General features: G+C 38.2%; 1 protein-coding gene across 2 annotated transcripts in view; it reads right to left on the bottom strand.

Annotated features, from left to right (window-relative positions):
• Positions 1-466: 466 nt before the first annotated feature.
• The window catches only part of ERMN (ermin), a 67,301-nt gene continuing 50,245 nt past the window's right edge, over positions 467-17,522 (bottom strand). Inside the window, exons 3-5 of one of the 2 annotated variants that reach the window (XM_069574377.1) lie at positions 7,548-8,464; positions 6,813-6,905; positions 467-3,577 (exon numbers count right to left, since the gene is read on the bottom strand). In XM_069574377.1, coding sequence (XP_069430478.1) covers positions 3,060-3,577; positions 6,813-6,905; positions 7,548-7,785 — 849 coding nt within the window. In that variant the 5' untranslated portion in view covers positions 7,786-8,464 and the 3' untranslated portion in view covers positions 467-3,059. The remainder of the gene's footprint in view (positions 3,578-6,812; positions 6,906-7,547; positions 8,465-17,522) is intronic. The other variant, XM_069574378.1, reaches the window with a different exon arrangement.

The raw sequence follows: 17,522 nt of genomic DNA, 5'->3' as shown, positions 1-17,522 counted from the left end.
ATTATTACTTATTTTAAATGTTTTCTTATCATTTTGAAAAACTTAAATGCCCATTCTCCATTTGAAAATGTTCCAAAAGTACTACACCATGTAAATACATAAAACAATTACTATAAAAATGTCAGCATAGTTTACAGCAATGTTTTACCTTAGAGACTACAAAGATATATATATATGTTTCAAGTTGTTGGAATTAAGATGCATCTAAAACAATAGTTCAATTCCTGTAAAAATAATAGAAGTGTTTCATGAACATTACATATCTACCCATCAGAAATTGTTTTTGCAATTTCATATACAAGTATTTTAAGACCTTTTTGAAATAAATAATGCAAATGAGTTAAAATAAGGTGTTCTCTTGATTTTTGAAAAAGCATTTATTGATGGTCTTAATAGCTACTGATGTGCAAGGGTCCTTCTAACTTTTAAAAGGCAACTACAGAAAGTAAAATCTAGACACCAAAAAAACAAGGATACAAACTTTTATTGAGAACAAGCAAACACAGAAGTTCTTCGTTTAAACTGTTAATAGGTAGATCGATAGAGTCTGATGTACATGCTGTGTCTTTAAAGGTAGCATTATATGAAGGGTAAGTTTTATATTGACAGAGAAATAGAGCTGTTATTACTTCCTGTTCACCCAGCATCTAAGGAAGATAAAAAGTCAGGCAAGGAATATCAGCATTTTCATAATAAATCAGTTCTCCCTCCTACCAGCTACCAGAGTCCTTCTTCCATCCCTGAACCTTGGATCCCAAAGGCAGTAAGCCTTCACATGTCGCTCCCAATTTGTATTCTTAATGTGTCCTATATGCTTTTCAAATGTCAAAGACCCACCCGCTACAATTGGAACCAGACCGTTGTCTTTCCTAAGCTAGAAAGAATCACAGAGCCACCTATCACTGTTATGTGCTTCTGGTTCCTTAATTCTGGGGTATACAGCAACATGGCAGCACGGGGCAATGAGCACTGATGCCAAATGATAGTTTAATGCTCTGCAACTACGTTGCCTCCTCCGTGAGCATTAAGCATTTACTCATTGAACATACCCTGCAATAGTCTTGTTGAAATCTTTCATAGCTGGTTAATCATCTGATAAGATATCACAAAGCTAAAAGGGCCAGGGTTGCTATATTTTGGAGCCCAATCAGAGATAGTTGATTGGCCACATCGAATAACCACAGACCACACACCTCACTCAAGTTCCACTGGAAGTTGCCACCTCTGCTGAAATAATTCAAAATGCAGGCTATGTTGATTGTAGGTTAACAATTGGTCCTGTCCTGTGGTGGATAATACAATACTGTGCTTTGAAGTTAAGTAGAAAATTATAGGGGTCACCAGTAATCCAAAAAAGAAAATAGGTTGTCCAGGTAAAAAGATTTAAAGGCACTAAATAAACAGGTAACTGTCCTAGTGCATCAATCTTCTACTTAAATTTATCAATAAAGACCTGATTTTCCTGACTTTATTCTGAACACTTACATTGTTGAGAATAAAATGTATAGATTCTATAGACTAAGCATGACAGACTTTGATATGGTCAGGTTATAAAGTATCTGCTTGGAAAAAAACAAAAAGAAAAATTCAAAATTGAGTCTCATAAACACTAAATAATAGTGTATGATACTATGGAAACATATTATATGACAATAGAGAATTAAAGAAAGTGCCTTTAGAATGTGTGGGATTTGTTACACATAAATAAGCAATAATCTGAGAAGGACTAACCCAGGGTTTTTCACAAAATGAAAATAAGTAAACAAAGGGTTGAATAGTACAATGAAGACTGTATTACATTCAGACAATAAGGAATTGTCTTTTTATTCCCAGGGCCAAAAAAATGTCTTTATCTGTGGTGACAGAAAGTTGAGGGTAATATATATAGAAGCATGAAATGAAAAATTATGGATCTAAAAATATAAATATAGATTCTCCCTTTTCATAAATATTCAATACATTATTTGACACATTGGTTTGAGTGAAGCTTCACAAGCACAGTTTTAAGCATCTTGATTTGGGCTGAGGTCCAGTAAATTATATATTCCCAACAACCATCAGAGCTTTCTCACTAAAAATACACACTCACACTCTACTTTGAAAATATTCTAAGATAATTATTTCCATTTTCATAGTAACTAGTACAGTTATGACTAGAGTTGTCTCAGGTTTCTAAGGAAAGAAAATTATTCTGAGATTCTGTTAATAAGAGAAAGTGTAGTAATAGAGAGGGGTATTTTCTTAAAATTGTGCTAAAGCTGTCATTTTCATGTTTAATGACTTTAACTGTGCTAGACAAGATTTTGTTTTCAGTTTCAGAAATAAACTATCTGATATAACTAGTCAATTGCCCACAAATCTTCCAACCCCTCCTTCCAGCAATCTCACAATGGGTTTAATTCATCTTGAGAGCATAAAGCCAACGTTTAGTAAACAGAATTTTCCTGACTGACAATTGCTCAGCCCCTCTAGTGAGAAAATTTAGTGAATGGTAACACCTAGGAAGGCAACCTAAACAGAATTTCACTCCATAGATACCAAAAGAAACAACTTAAAATCTGAAGGTAATAAGAAAGGCAAAGTATTCTGGAAAGTTTATTGCCAGAGTCTATAAAATCACGTCTTAAATAAAGAGAGATTTGATACCAGACTTTCTATCCCCCTCAATGTTCAGGAAGAAAGACACAAAAAAGAACTACATTTTATTTCAAATAGTACTCTTTCATTTGATGACTACATTTCCCAGCATTGCTACTTTTAAAGGCAAACTTTTATAAATGTTGGATTTCCTGGTGGTGCTTGCTGTTTAGTGATTAGCACCTAAGGCTATATTAGTGAAGTTTTAAAAAACAAATGTCCAAGAACGAGCCTAAAGCTTTTTGACTTGAGATTACCAGACTGAATTTTTGCTAGGGTTATTTCCACATTACTCTACAGTGAAACAGAGATTCAGCTTCCACTTCTTTAAAGGCAACAACTCATATAAGGCAACAAAGATATATATCAGGAAAACCGAATTAGCTTTTGCTTTAGTGGACATGAGAATGTCTCAGTTCCAGTTAGTTTATCATAGACTCGAATTCATCGATTCTTTGCTTGGTGTTCCCCTTTCTGATTTTCCTATAGGATATCGTATTGTATCTTGAATAAGCATTTCTGGAGAAATCACCCTTCTTCCCGAAGGTCGGCTGCTCATCAGGTGTGACAGGTTGGGAACTGGGGCTACTCAGTGGGGAGTCCTCACTTGCATCACCCTCCTCTTTTAATTGAGTATCCTCTTCATTTTTTTTCTTAAATTCTATCACGCGAACTTCATCTTCATCATCTTTGCAATCATCATCATCATCGTTATTAATTTCTTCATCCCAAACCTCTTGCTCTTCATCCTGCTTAGAATGTGAGGCATCAACCTGGCTAGGTTTCTGAAATCCTAACCATTCAATTTCAGTTGCCTGAAGAGCTGTGTTCTCCAGCTCCTCATCTTCTCTCTCCTCTAGAGGTTGTTCAGAAATACTTTCCTTTTGTCTGCTTATTTCTTGGTTGCTGCTGCTCAAAGGAATCTTCTCCCACTGATGCCCTGTAGTAAAATCAATTGGTAGTTGATATGTGTAGAGATTTCAAAATACCCACATATTCTCCAGATTATATTTCTGTACAACCATTTTCCAGCATATATTTTATGATATATTGTTCTGTGGGTTATTAATACGTTTTACACAATGGAACAGGCTACCCCATCAAATTATCTCAGAAAACACTGCATTAAACACAAGTAAGCTTCCTCAGAATTTATCTGAACCTTTAAAATGCTAATGAATATTAGGATCCAGCAACCCAACCTCATTTTACTATGGAAATTTTTGTTATGGATGACTGTTGCAAGGTGATCAAACCAGTCAGTCCTAAAGGAAATCAACCCTGGATATTCTTTGGAAGGACTGTTGCTAAAGCTGAAGCTCCAGTCCTTTGGCTACCTGATCCTAAGAGCTGTCTCATTGGAAAAGACCCTGGTGCTGGGAAAGATTGAAGGCAAAAGGAGAATGGATTGGCAGAGGATGAGATGGTTAGACAGCATTATTGGTTCAATGGTCATGAATGCGAGCAAACTCGGGGAGCTAATGGAGGAGCCTGGTGTGTCAGACACAACTTAGCAACTGAACAACAACTAGCGACTGAATATAGTGAGACTGGTATTCCATGAGACACTTTTTAAAATCCTGTCTAGCTTATCATGACTGGGTATATGAATATGTTAAAACATACACACACACATACACACACAGGGACCTGTTTCCTAAACACACATGGATATTTCTCAAAGAAAATTAGAAAAATATCTCACAGTGAAAAAAGACTTCCTTCCAACAGTAAAAATAATGAAATAATGACTGCCAATGACTGTTCTCACTCAGAATAGCAAATTCAGTATTTGCCACCATGCTTCTCAGAGCTGTCCTAAAATAGCAAGGTGTAGAGAAGGAGCAGGTAACCACAGATGGCCAAGAGACAGGCGTTGGGCTAATCAAGGCACCAAGTCCACCAAAGGACACACAGTATAGTCTAGGATCTGCCACTGACTGCTAGCGAGTCAAGATTTAAAAATCACACTGAGGTCATATCTAGCTAATGCTAGATTAGCCTACTGTTTTAGACACATCCTCAGCGGACAACTAATTGACTCAAGTGGTTTGGTAGTATGTAGTGACTTTAAAAAGGCTCATTTAATTCACTGCAATTTTCACTTTTCAAACAGATCCTATCAGCATATCCTCAATAACATTTATTGAGCATGCAAAAACCAATTAATAAGGAGAGTGTAGAGATTGTTTTCAGAGCTTTCACCCCTAAAGGACTTCAGTGAGAAGCTTCAGCCTGCAGTGTGCCTGACTCAAGGTTATGTTTACTATTCTCTTTCAACACCATTGTTGTTTATTTGCTAAGTCATGTCCAATTCCTTTACAACCCCATGGACTGTAGCCCGCCAGGCTCCTCTGTCCATGGGATTGCCCAGACAAGAATAGTAGAGTCTTTAAATAAAACGAGAGGCACTGTTTCTGTTTGCCTTTCTCCTCCACAGCTTCCTATTTTCACGGAAAGATGTTAACAAGTCCATTTCCATCGAAGATTTTTCATTCTCTTTTCATTTTATTTTCCCAACTATAATTGTAAAGTTAAACAAACAGATAGAAGTAAAGATGGATCATCACTCGTCATTACTTGTGCACAGCTCCTATCAGGCCACTGGCATCCAGTCAGTATTCTTTACATTATAAATACACATTATAATGTTTACTATAATCTTGTTTGGTTTTCTTTTTTTCACAAGAACCAAAGAAACTGATCTTTTGTCTCTTATTCATGACTCGGGCATAGAGTTGTCATGTGTGAAATTACTTCTGTCTTTAAAGTATAGTATTTTTCTCAGTATTTTTAACATTTTCCTAGTTTTCAACCCAAGAGTATTTGCTCCAGAGACTTTTTAGCTGTTTGCCACTGTGAAAATAAAAGATACCAAAATGTGTCCTTCTAACCCTACAGCAGAAACATATGTTCCACCAAACACAAAAGGATTCATGCAGGGAAAAATTCACCCTGAGACTACCCACTTTTAAAAATCAAGACTGCTTTTATTCTTTATTTAAAGAAAATGAAAGATCTTAGAGAACTATTGTCTCCAGCTGACCTTCTGGTCAGAAACTTGAAAGGGACTCTAGATAAAAGTTGAGATCTCTGTCTTTGAGAGTTTGCTTGCTCATTGGCAGCAGAAGGGTTAGGGCAAGAGATTATTTAGTTCATTTCATAGGGTTTAGGTCTTAATAAATTAACTGTGATAATGTAAGAACATGACAATGACTGCGGCTTATGACATGATTCCATGAGGGACTATGCAGTGGACCACTGTATGCAGTCAGCAGACAGACTGAGAGGTGTCCAGACAAGGTGGACAAACTCAGGAAACTGCTAACAACCTTGGCATCTACTATTTTATATGGTGTTCTAATATTTCAATCAATAATTCTTCAATGTTTTGCTTGTTAAGGTCCTAAATAAACTAAGTCACTTAGGTCTACCAAGCTGGTTTCAATTTTGAGATAAGATATTTATGCCTGCAAGAGATGATATGAATAATTAATTAATAGATTTTTATCTTGCCCTTTATTTGGAAATTATTTGAATGTAAGTGTTTCCTTAGAAGTCTGAAACACTTTGTGTCTCTTAGACTCTTGAGTTTATTTGTAAAATAATATAATTATGTAAAAATCCATGGTCTTTTTACTCAGGCATTTTCTGAAAGGACACAATTAGAATTAACTTCATCACTCGGAAGATTTCTTTGACAAGAATTAGGTAACCATTTTGTACTTACCTCAGAGGCCTAGAATTTTCCTATAGATCAAATAAATTTATAAGATTATTTTAAACTGTGTGCCAATGGTAAACTTTTAGGATAAATCAATTTTTGAAACATTTGCAATTTGCAAGGTGCCTAACACAGACTTGAAGACGCTAAATCAAAAGGAAAGGTTGATACTGTTGACTAATTTATTAAGATGCAGATGTCATATCATCAAGTCAAAGTGTGCCATGCAATTATACAGATCCATGCAGTTTCAGTCTTGAAGAGTCTATAATGCTTTCTAAGGTAGAACCCACAGATAAGTCCAGACTCCCTTTTCTGCCTAAAACAGCATGACTTCAAAATGACTTCTGGATTCCTTTTTTAATACCACACTCACACAACATCCCATGCAAAAACTGCCCTCCATATCCAGTCAAACAATTTCTGTGTACAAAATGGAAGTTCTTCTTACCTTCTCTCAATGCCATTTCATCAACACTTGTTTCTTGGAGAGAAAGATCTGTGATAGCCTTATGAACAACATAGAGCTTCTCTTCTGGTTTTTCTGGAGGAAAAAACCCCATAAGAGAAATATTTTACCATTTAAGTAGTTTAAGATAAATAAATTACCAATTTAGACCCTGATGAGGTAGATTATTTTTTGTGGTCACTAAAATAACTATTTCACTCTTCGAACTCATTTCTTCACTGAGTTCTTTACTTGTAAACATAATGATAATCTTTTCTTTAATGTCTGTATAAGGTATAGTACCATGAATTCTGATACTTTCAGATAGATTTAGAAAGAAAAATTGAATTTATGAATTTCTTTTAACCAGACAATAATGGAGCTGCCCATATAATGATAAATAACAGAAGTTAACATTTAGCAAACAATAATTTTCACAATAACTCTACAACTATCAGTACTATTATCTGCCTTCTTCTAATGAGACAACTAATGCTTCAGGAGGCCAGGAAAGTTGTCCAGGATGACAGAACTCTCAAACAAATGAGCTTGGATTTGACCCAAGGCAGAGGTTTAGTCCTTATGCTCTGAAGCCCCAACAGGATAAGGGGCCACATTTGGACAAGGACAAGAGTGGAAGGATGTGCCATTTACTCCTTCATAACAGTTTATCCAAAGACTCCTGAATGAGTTCACAAATCAAATCAAAGCAAATTAGAGAGAAGGAAAATGCTTTACCTTTTAGAATCTTCTCATCCATGGATGAGCTGAGCAGTATGTCCTCTTGTAATTTTTCACTTTTCTCTTGATTTCTTTCTGTGGGTACATCAAGTCTAGGTTCTACCGTGCAGTATGGTGGGGTGCCATCCACGTCACTGGCTTCTTCTATGATTTTAGTAATCTTTTGTTGACCGTTTTCAGGGGGTGTATCCCCGTTACACTCCACCTGACTGAATGTCACTGGTACGTCTGTCATAATGTACAGTTGAGTCCCAGTCGGAGAGAGCTTTGGGGAAGATCCTTGATCCTTGATAAGTTCTCTTGCCTTCAAATCCAACTCCTACTCTAAGAACACAAATTACTTACTTTAGTGCATAAAAACAAGCTTCTTTTCCTAAAGATATCCAGATAGAGAGTAGAACAAAAGTAACAGAATTTGTCAGATTTGCACCAATCCACGAGCAAGAGTCCAGCCAATCACCACCTTGTTTGTTGCTCAGCAGTTCCACTTGCAGAATTAATGGCAGTCTTTTGATTTACATAAGCAAACAATCCGAGGCAATCAGGCTTTTGTGTTGGCATGTAGAGGGGGACTTTCAGCTTGTCAGTCCCCCTCTGGGAACAGAGATTTTTGTCCCTTTTCATAATGGTCCTTTGTCATTTTCCTTGTAACAGGAGCCACAATTGTTCCACAGCTTTAATCCAGAGAGAATGACCACCTTGAGGCATATTAGTTCTGTGTAACCAGCTTAACATTTCCAAACAGATTTTGCTCAAGTAAAACCTCAGCTATTTTGTAAAGGACAATGGCATCATTTCTTATTTTTTAAAGAATAAAAACAGCTTATCAAAAACATGTAAACAAGGCAACTTTATTGTACATCACTCTGGCAGCAGATTCCACAGTATGCTTTCAGGAACCCACAGAAATAGACCTAAGAAAAAACAAACACAAATTCTGCCATTTTGCTAATATCAAAATTTTTACATTTCAGAGTAATTTAGTTGGTCTATAGCTTCTTATTTTAGTTTATTCACTTCTATAATAGCTCAATTCATCCTGTAAAACCCTAGAATAATTGCCTCCGTGAAATTTTCCCTTTCCCCAATCAGAATTACTTGCAATATCCCCTACTGATGTTGCATGATGCTTGTAAAATGAGAAGATACCAACACTGTCTACCCTTGGGGGAAACAGGTGATTATATAAAACATTTGTCCCCTACCACTCCTCCTTTCTTAAAGTAAAATATTAATTCTTAGTTTGTGTGTGGATTTCTTGTAGACAATCATCTGTTCTTATTTTTATTATTGTTTTAATTCCATCATGGTGCTTTATTTTTAATTTTTATTGGAGAGTAGTTGATTTACAATGTTGTGCTAGTTTCTGCTGTACATCAAAGTGAATCAATATAAGTAAATCCACTCTTTTTTAGATTCTTTCCCCATATAGACCATTACAGGGTATTGAATAGAGTTTCCAGTGCTATACAGTAGGTCTTTATTAGTTATCTATTTTATATGTGAAAAGCCAGTTGCTTAGTCATGTCCAATTCTTTGCAACCTCAGGGACTATAACGGGCCAGTCTCCTCTGTCCATGGAGTTCTTCAGGCAAGAATACTGGAGTGGGTTGCCATGCCCTCCTCCAGGAGATCTTCCCAACCCAGACATCGAACCTGGGTCTCCGGCATTGCAGGCAGATTCTTTACCTTCTGAGCCAACAGGGTTGCCTATTTTATATATGGTAGTGTGTAAATTTGAATCCCAATCTCCCAATTTTTCCCTTCCTGCTTTCCCTCCTGGTAACCATAAACTTGTTTTCTACATCTGTAACTCTATTTCTGTTTCATAAATAAGTTCATTTGCACCATTTTTATGTTAATTCTTCTTTGTTGAATTTCATCTAGTGCAAAATAATTCCAGAGCCTTTGTTCATGCTCCTCCCTCAGTTTGGAATGCCCTTCTCTTCCTCAAGGCAAAACCTCTGGCCTAACCGGCTGCTCTAAGTGCTCAACTCTCAGTTGAAATGCTATTTCTTTAAAGTCACTTTTCCTGACCCACAGGATTAAAATGGGACTCCTGTTACACATTATCTTGTCCTTCAGAATGCTCTTCACAGTTGTGATTAAATAAGTAATTGCACAATTATCTGCTTAATGTCTCTTTCACCAAGTAGAATCTGAGCTTTATCTGGACAGGGACCATGGTTAACTTCTTTACATGTGTCCCCAACATGCAGCATCTTCCTTGAAATAAGTGGGTATTCAATAAAGAAAAAACTACCATTGAGGAAATGAATAAATGTTACTCCCTAGAGGATACATTTTGGATCTTTTCTAAAGGGAAGAAGAACAGAGGTTAGAGGGTAATTCACCTTTAAAACTGTATCTAGGGCTAAGCCCATTAGCATTTACATCAAGGATGACAAGTACAAGGCACTCTGGTCTCATCCCTTTCTCCCATATACTTGGCAGACATCTCTGAGATTTTAGAATTCTCTCCCTTGTCATTTCCAGCTGCTTTCTGTCTAACACACTGATTATTTGTTTCTGTTCAGGTGGAAAATAAATTTCCCTCTGAGATCAAGTAATCTATCAAATTAATCTATCTGTAATAAAAGATAGATTCATAAGAAAAGGGAATAGAGGTTTAAATATCTTGTTAAAAAGTAAATTGAGGCATTTTAAAATTTTTAAGAGGTTTTTCTGAGCAAAAATAAATTCTAATTGAGTAACGTTCCAATTCTAATTGAACTGGAAGTGGCTAGGAGCACTCCACAGGACAGGAAACGTGGAGACTTTTACAGAGAAAAGGCAGAAGGGAAGTAAGGAAATTATTGATTGGTGGCTCAGATAGTAAATTATCTGCCTGCAATGCAGGAGACCTGGGTTCAATCCCTGGTTTGGGAAGATCCTTTGGAGAAAGAATGGATACCCACTCCAGTATTTTTTTTAATTAATTTTTTTTTTTATTGAAGGATAATTGCTTTACAGAATTTTGCTGTTTTCTGTCAAACCTCAAAATGAATCAGCCATAGATGCTGGGAGGGATTGGGGGCAGGAGGAGAAGGGAAAAACAGAGGATGAGATGGCTGGATGGCATCACTGACTTGATGGACGTTAGTCTGAGTGAACTCCGGGAGTTGGTGATGGACAGGGAGGCCTGGGTGCTGTGATTCATGGGGTGCGAAGAGTCGGACACGACTGAGCGACTGAACTGAACTGAACTGATACATATATCCCCTTCCTTTTGAAACTCCCTCCCATCTCCCTCCCCACCCCACCCCTCTAGGTTGATACAGAGCCCCTGTTTGAGTTTCCTGAGCCATATAGCAATTCCACGGACAGAGAAGAGTAGCAGGCTACATTTCATGGGGTCGCAGAGTTGGACACAACTGAGCAACTAACATCTTCACACTTTCATAGCTTCACACCTATTTGGCTATTTGTGACTGGTTGTCCTTAACATTTTGATCTTGTAAGCTTGAAGCATTTACACGCTTTTACTTTGGTTTGCTTATGTAGGCCACCAGACACTAGACCCGCATTAGTCCAAGGGCCACCTTGTTTGATTACTTTAACAATGTATGTGCTGTGTGTGTAGCTCACCAGGGTCCTCTCTCCATAGGATTTCCCAGGCAAGAATACTGGAGTGGATTACCATTTCCTAGTCCAGGGCATCTTCCCAACCCAGGGATGGACCTGGTGTTTCTTGCATCTCCTACATTGGCAGACAGATTCTTTACCACTGTGCCACCTGGGAAGCCTTTTAACAATAATGCCTCATATGGGCTTCCCAGGTGGTTCAGTGGTAAAGAATCTGCCTGCCAGTGCAGAGACACAGGAGACATGGGTTTGATCCCTGGTTCGGGAAGATCTCCTGGAAGAGGAAATGGCAACCCAGTCCAGTATTCTTGCCTGGAGAATCCCATGGACAGAGGAGCCTGGTGGGCTACAGTCCACAGGGTCACAAAGAGTCAGACACGACTGTGCACACGTCAATGATGATCATGAAGACATGTGGGAGACCCCGGGAGACCAAGTTAGTCCCTAAGATGACCTAAATCACTCCCTTAATTGCCATCTCCAGAGGAAGTCGAAAGAGAGAAAGGTGTGTGCCGGAGGTGGAGCAGGGAGGCCTGGAAAGGCACAATGAAAAGGGGTATGGTTTGTTGTGCAGATTGAAGTGGCTGCCTTCTCCATTGACAAAGAGTCTGTTGTGATTTAGAGTCATTCTTCTCCTGGTATAGAGACACCTCTACAAAGGGAGATCTTTAAAAGTGCCAATTTCCCTTACAAAAGATAGCATTCTATTTTTTGAGCTTCTCCAGTGTCTGTTACTTCTCAAAAATAATTAGCTCAAAATAATACTTATGTCAAAGAGACATATTTTGGGATGGCATATTCTAATGCTCTTCATTTTTTTTTAATATTTTTATTTACAAACTTTCACATAGCATTTATTATACGGCGGGCACTGTTCAACTGCTTCACAAATAGTAACACATTTGATCTTCAAAACAGCTCTGTAAGGGAGGTACTATTTTTAGCCTCATTATGCAGAACAGAAAAATTCAGCACAGAGAGATTAAGAAACTTGCTCAAGGTCACACAGCTCAAGTAAACCTACTGTTGAGAGTTTGGAACTTAGATGAAGCTCAGAACCATCTCTGGTCTGGGTGCTGATGTTTCCTTGGGCCGCTAAGAGCTCCACCACTGGGCTCCACCAACTTGATGAATTAACTGCCAAGGCTGCAGAAGCAGCTCTAGCCTGGAAAGGGCAACAGATGACCTGAAGTAGTATCAAGACCTTCCTGAGACAGACACCCAGGTGCTGAGGATAGGGTTGGGAGGATCAGGGAATTTTCTCCCACCAGGTATGACAGAGCTAGTCTCTTAATTCAAGAATCAGAGTCCAGAGCTTCAGGACCAGGTTTGCCCACCCTCACTAATTTAGAACAGTCCAGAATCTAGGGCAAGAAGAAAATATTAGGGGAATCAGATGAGGGGACGCAGAGATTAAGACCTAACGCTAGGAGTATGTGGGTTCATATTAGATTGTGAGATCCTGAAGGGCAGTACTAATTCAACCAAATTCCCAGCAGTAAACACAGAAATAAAGAACTGCTCACATTAGCCATAAAGTTTTGTCTCTGTCTGTCAGTTCTGAGACTGCTAAGCACTTCAGTTCAGGAACACAGCAGATTTTGGTCTCTCTCTCTCTCTTACTCTTAGATTTCAATGATCTTGTAACAACTTGCAACTTATAGCTTAGTTTTTATGGGGATTAAAATTTAGGGGCCAAGGATTATGTATTTTCTAAACCTTGTGTTTAATTCTTCTGGCATTAGAATTATTTTAGATTTATAAATATAGAAAAATGATCTAGAGTTCTATCAGCCTCAGCTAACCAGTGTGTTCGCCTCTATAAAACAGAAGCTAAAATGTTTGGTAACGTGTAAGTTTTCCTACAAGAAGTTGGCAACAGAAGAAACATTTAGCTCCAAGACAAATCTAACTACCAAATAAAATGTAGAGTATTTTATACAAGACGCATGCTGTCACCATTGTTTGTAACAACCTATGATTTTTAAAGTGTGTTAGAATTTACATTAAGGATTCTCAATTGAAATACTATTGCATAATCCTCACTGCATGAAACATGACTTTTTTATTTTTTTGAAAAATCAAATGTTTTTATTAGCATCATTTCCAAGTATTTTAACTGACTTACCTCTCTTTCCCCTTTAATCCTAGTATATCCAACATTGCTTTATTAGATTGTGCATATATTGTAATAAGTAAAGTCTGCTTGGTCTAGGCCACAGCTGAACAGATTATAACTACAAACTAGTGAAGAAAAATAAATTCACTTCAGTCAGAATATAGTATGATTATGTCAAGCCTCAATTAACATCAATATACCAATTTCACGGCTGATCTAAGAATCAGAAAAATATATTTTTGTTTCAAGTACTTGTGAGATTTTTCCATGTACACTTTTTTCTATAACGCTTTTCCAAAGTAAGTCTATATGGTTTCTCAAAAGAGATGTATAAAAGATACTTTTCCAGCATGTTAGTCAGAACAAAGCCTAAAGCAATTCTGTATACTTCATAGAGCAAAATCACCCATTTTGAGTTTAAAAATATGGTCAAATTATCTTTTGCATCTGTATTTTTTTCCTGAGAAAGGAGACTCTTAGAAAACATATGTAAACATGACTTTTTAAAAAAGAATTTACTGGAGTATTTTCTTCTTTACTTATTCTTAGTAAAGGATGTCATATAAATGTAACCATTCTGAAATATATAATGAAATGTGATAATGAAAGAATCTTCGCATGGGAATGTAAAACATATCAAAATTACTTTATGTGAATACCCACATTTCACTTGTCAAATGCCAAATGATTAATGTTAAGGCTATATTAGGTCCAGCTAAGGAGATAGGATAACCTAATTTGGTTCACTTAAGGGACCAATATTCCAGATTGAAGGGACAACCCAGCTAACGTGAACTGTTACGGAAGTACAAAGTATCATAACATCATAAAATAAATCAGTAATCACATATCTCACTTCAAAAAACAATTGTCTACTACCTAGCATAAATTAGGTTACGTGACCATCTTGTGCCATCCTCATGCGAAGATGTCATGTCCAGCTACTGTGAAGCATCAGCTGTTTATTTGGGCAACTGGGATTTCTTTTGGAAGGAATGATGCTAAAGCTGAAATTCCAGTACTATGGCCACCTCATGTGAAGAGTTGACTCACTGGAAAAGACTCTGATGCTGGGAGGGATTGGGGGCAGGAGGAGAAGGGGACGACAGAGGATGGATGGCTGGATGGCATCACTGACTCGATGGACGTGAATCTGAGTGAACTCTGGGAGCTGGTGATGGACAGGGAGGCCTGGCGTGCTGCGATTCATGGGGTCGCAAAGAGTCGGACACAACTGAGCAACTGAACTGAATTGAACTGAAGGTCTTATAGTAAAGGATGGTGTCTTCCAGGCAGCCAAGAAGTCATGGGTGGTACTTGAGGTTTAAGAATTTAAAGTAACAAAATATGAAACTTCAACTGTGTCTGACTAAGAGCATGTTTTCCAGTCTGGGTGGTGGGTCAGGTTGGAAGGGGATGGTTAACTATTAAAGTCTTTTTTATATCCCAGGAAAGATACATATCTTTGCAGCCATAGAATCTGGGGCTGGTCTTCCCAGTGAGTCACTGTTTATCACTTTTTTTAAGTACCAGAAGAAACAGGCTAGGAATTTGGTGAGGATTAGAGGAGAGTGTATCCCTGAACAAAGAAGCCACAAAGTAAATCCCTGTGACGAAGGCAGGCAGGGTGGGGGTGAGGAGGGAGAGCACCAACCAAGAATTGTAAATAAGGAGGCTTCCTTTGTGGCTCAGATGGTAAAGAATCCACCTGCAACTCGGGAGACCTGGGTTTGATCCCTGGGTTAGGAAGATTCCCTGGAGGACCACATGGCAACCCACTCCAGTATCCTGGCCTAGAGAGTCCCCATGGACAGTGGAGCCTGGCGGGTTACAGTCCATGGGGTCACAAACAGTCAGACATGACTGAGTGACGACTATACACAGCATAGCACTCAAATTAAGGGCTAATGAACATTATCATCAGCTACCCCTGCAGTGATCAAGAGGATGGACTCTGGGCATCAAATGACCTCCCATGAAATCCTAGCTCTGCTCTTTTGTAATCCTGAGCAGGTGTACAAATCACCCATGTTCAGGTTGCAGATTTCAGAAATTCAATTCAAAGAATCTTCAACTTTGTGAATTTAGCAGACCATTGCATTAGAAAGTCCAGAATTGGCTTTGTATTGATACTTGTTTCAGTCTGAAGATTTAAACAATGTCACAGGTAACTTTTCTCTCTCAGTTCCAAGGAAACGGTGACTATTAGGAGGTGTTTAGGTGAAATTTTTTTCTAGGTTCCATAAGATCTCCAGCTGAGTGCAATAGGATGGATGATGACCACCCCTTACTTGTGTCCAAGCCCTAATTCCCATACTCTGTGAATTGTTACCTTACAGACTTTGCAGAGGTGATTAAATTAAATTAAATTAAATTAAATTAAGGATCCTGAGATAAGGAGATTATCCTGGGTTATCAGATTGAATCCAATGTAATAATCACAAGAGTCTGCTAAAATGAAGGCAATGTTAGATGACACAGGCTTAGGGGCTTCTCAGGTGGCACTGTTGGTAAAGAACCCACCTGCCATGCAGGTGACATCAGAGATGTGGGTTCAATCCCTGGGTCAGGAAGATCCCCTGGAGGAGGGCCTGGCAACTCACTCCAGTATTCTGGCCTGGAGAATCCCATGGACAGAGGAGCCTGGAGAGCTATAGTCTATAGGGTTGCAAAGAGTCACACACAACTGAAGTGACTTAGCACACAAACATAAGAAGGTGACAGGAAAGCAAAAGGCTGGAGTTATAAAAGGAAGGGATCATGAGCTAAGAAACATGGATAGTCTCTAAAGGCTGAAATGGGCAGGGAAATGGAATACAAAGCCTTGAAAGGAAAACAACCCTTGATTTAGACTTCCAACATCCAGAACCAAAAGAGAATAAATTTGTACTGTCTTTAGCTATTACATCTGTGATAATTTGTTATAGCAACAGTAAGAAGCTAATACATGGAGCTGCTTCTTTCTCTGCCTTTATTTTAATTGATTGAAATGAAAAACTGATTGAGCAGAAAATTGATCTTTTCCAACTATTCATGGGGCATATATTTTTGAATCTCAGTTACCTTGGATTACTTCATACTGGCTGAAAAAGGCCTCTCATATTCTCATAATAAGATCGTATTTTCTTCTTTCTCATCTGTCCATCAGTACAGATTTTGTTGGTTTTTTTTTTTAAGCAGTTTTCTAAGAACTATCAGAAAATTACAAACTCCCCAGCATCCTGCTATTTTTCTATCAGGTCTCTTAAAATTCAGTCTTTAGTAGGAAATGGTCTGCATCAAGATTCGAGGGGAACAATTTAAAGTGATGATGGTCAGTTGCCCAATCAGGGCTGAGAGAATTCTCCTTGCTTCTCATCACTCCTAGTGATCCAATCCCACATCTTAAGGTCTATAATCTGCCTTTCATTCTTTGTGTCCATTTCTTTGACATATAATGTTTCACTGGCGGAAAGTGAAAGACATTCAATTGAAGACAAATTCCACAGAAAGAATTATTCTAGCTTCAGGAAATATTCTCTATGTTTTTTATTGTTCTGCTTTCCTCTTATTCCTCAGGTAAATACTCCCTCAGCTCAGTTCCGTCTCTCAGTCGTGTTCAAATCTGTGACTCCATGAATCACAGCATGCCAGACCTCCCTGTCTATACCAACTCCCAGAATTTACCCAAACTCATGTCCATCAAGTTGGTGATGCCATCCAGCCATCTCATCTTCTGTCGTCCCCTTCTCCTCCTGTCCCCAGTCCCTCCCAGAATCAGAGTCTTTTCCAATGAGTCAACTCTTCACATGAGGTGGCCAAAGTACTGGAGCTTCAGCTTTAGCATCATTCCTTCCAAAGAAATCCCAGGATTGATCTCCTTTAGAATGGACTGTTTGGATCTCCTTGCAGTCCAAGGGACCCTTAAGAGTCTTCTCCAACACCACAGTTCAAAAGCATCGGTTCTTCGGTGCTCGGCTTTCTTCACAGTCCAACTCTCACATCCATACATGACCACTGGAAAAAGCATAGCCTTGACTAGATGGACTTTTGTTGGCAAAGTAATGTCTCTGCTTTTTAATATGCTGTCTAGGTTGGTCATAACTTTCCTTCCAAGGAGTAAGTGTCTTTTAATTTCATGGCTGCACTCACCATCTGTAGTAATTTTGGAGCCCCCCAAAATAAAGTCTGACACTGTTTCCACTGTTTCCCCATCTATTTCTCATGAAGTGATAGGACCAGATGCCATGATCTTCATTTTCTGAATGTTGAGCTTTCATAACAAATAT

This window comes from Ovis canadensis, chromosome 2 (genome assembly GCF_042477335.2).
Source record: "Ovis canadensis isolate MfBH-ARS-UI-01 breed Bighorn chromosome 2, ARS-UI_OviCan_v2, whole genome shotgun sequence".
NCBI lineage: Eukaryota > Metazoa > Chordata > Mammalia > Artiodactyla > Bovidae > Ovis > Ovis canadensis.
Note: the sequence above shows the minus strand (reverse complement) of the source record. Positions and strands in the feature narration are given on the sequence as shown.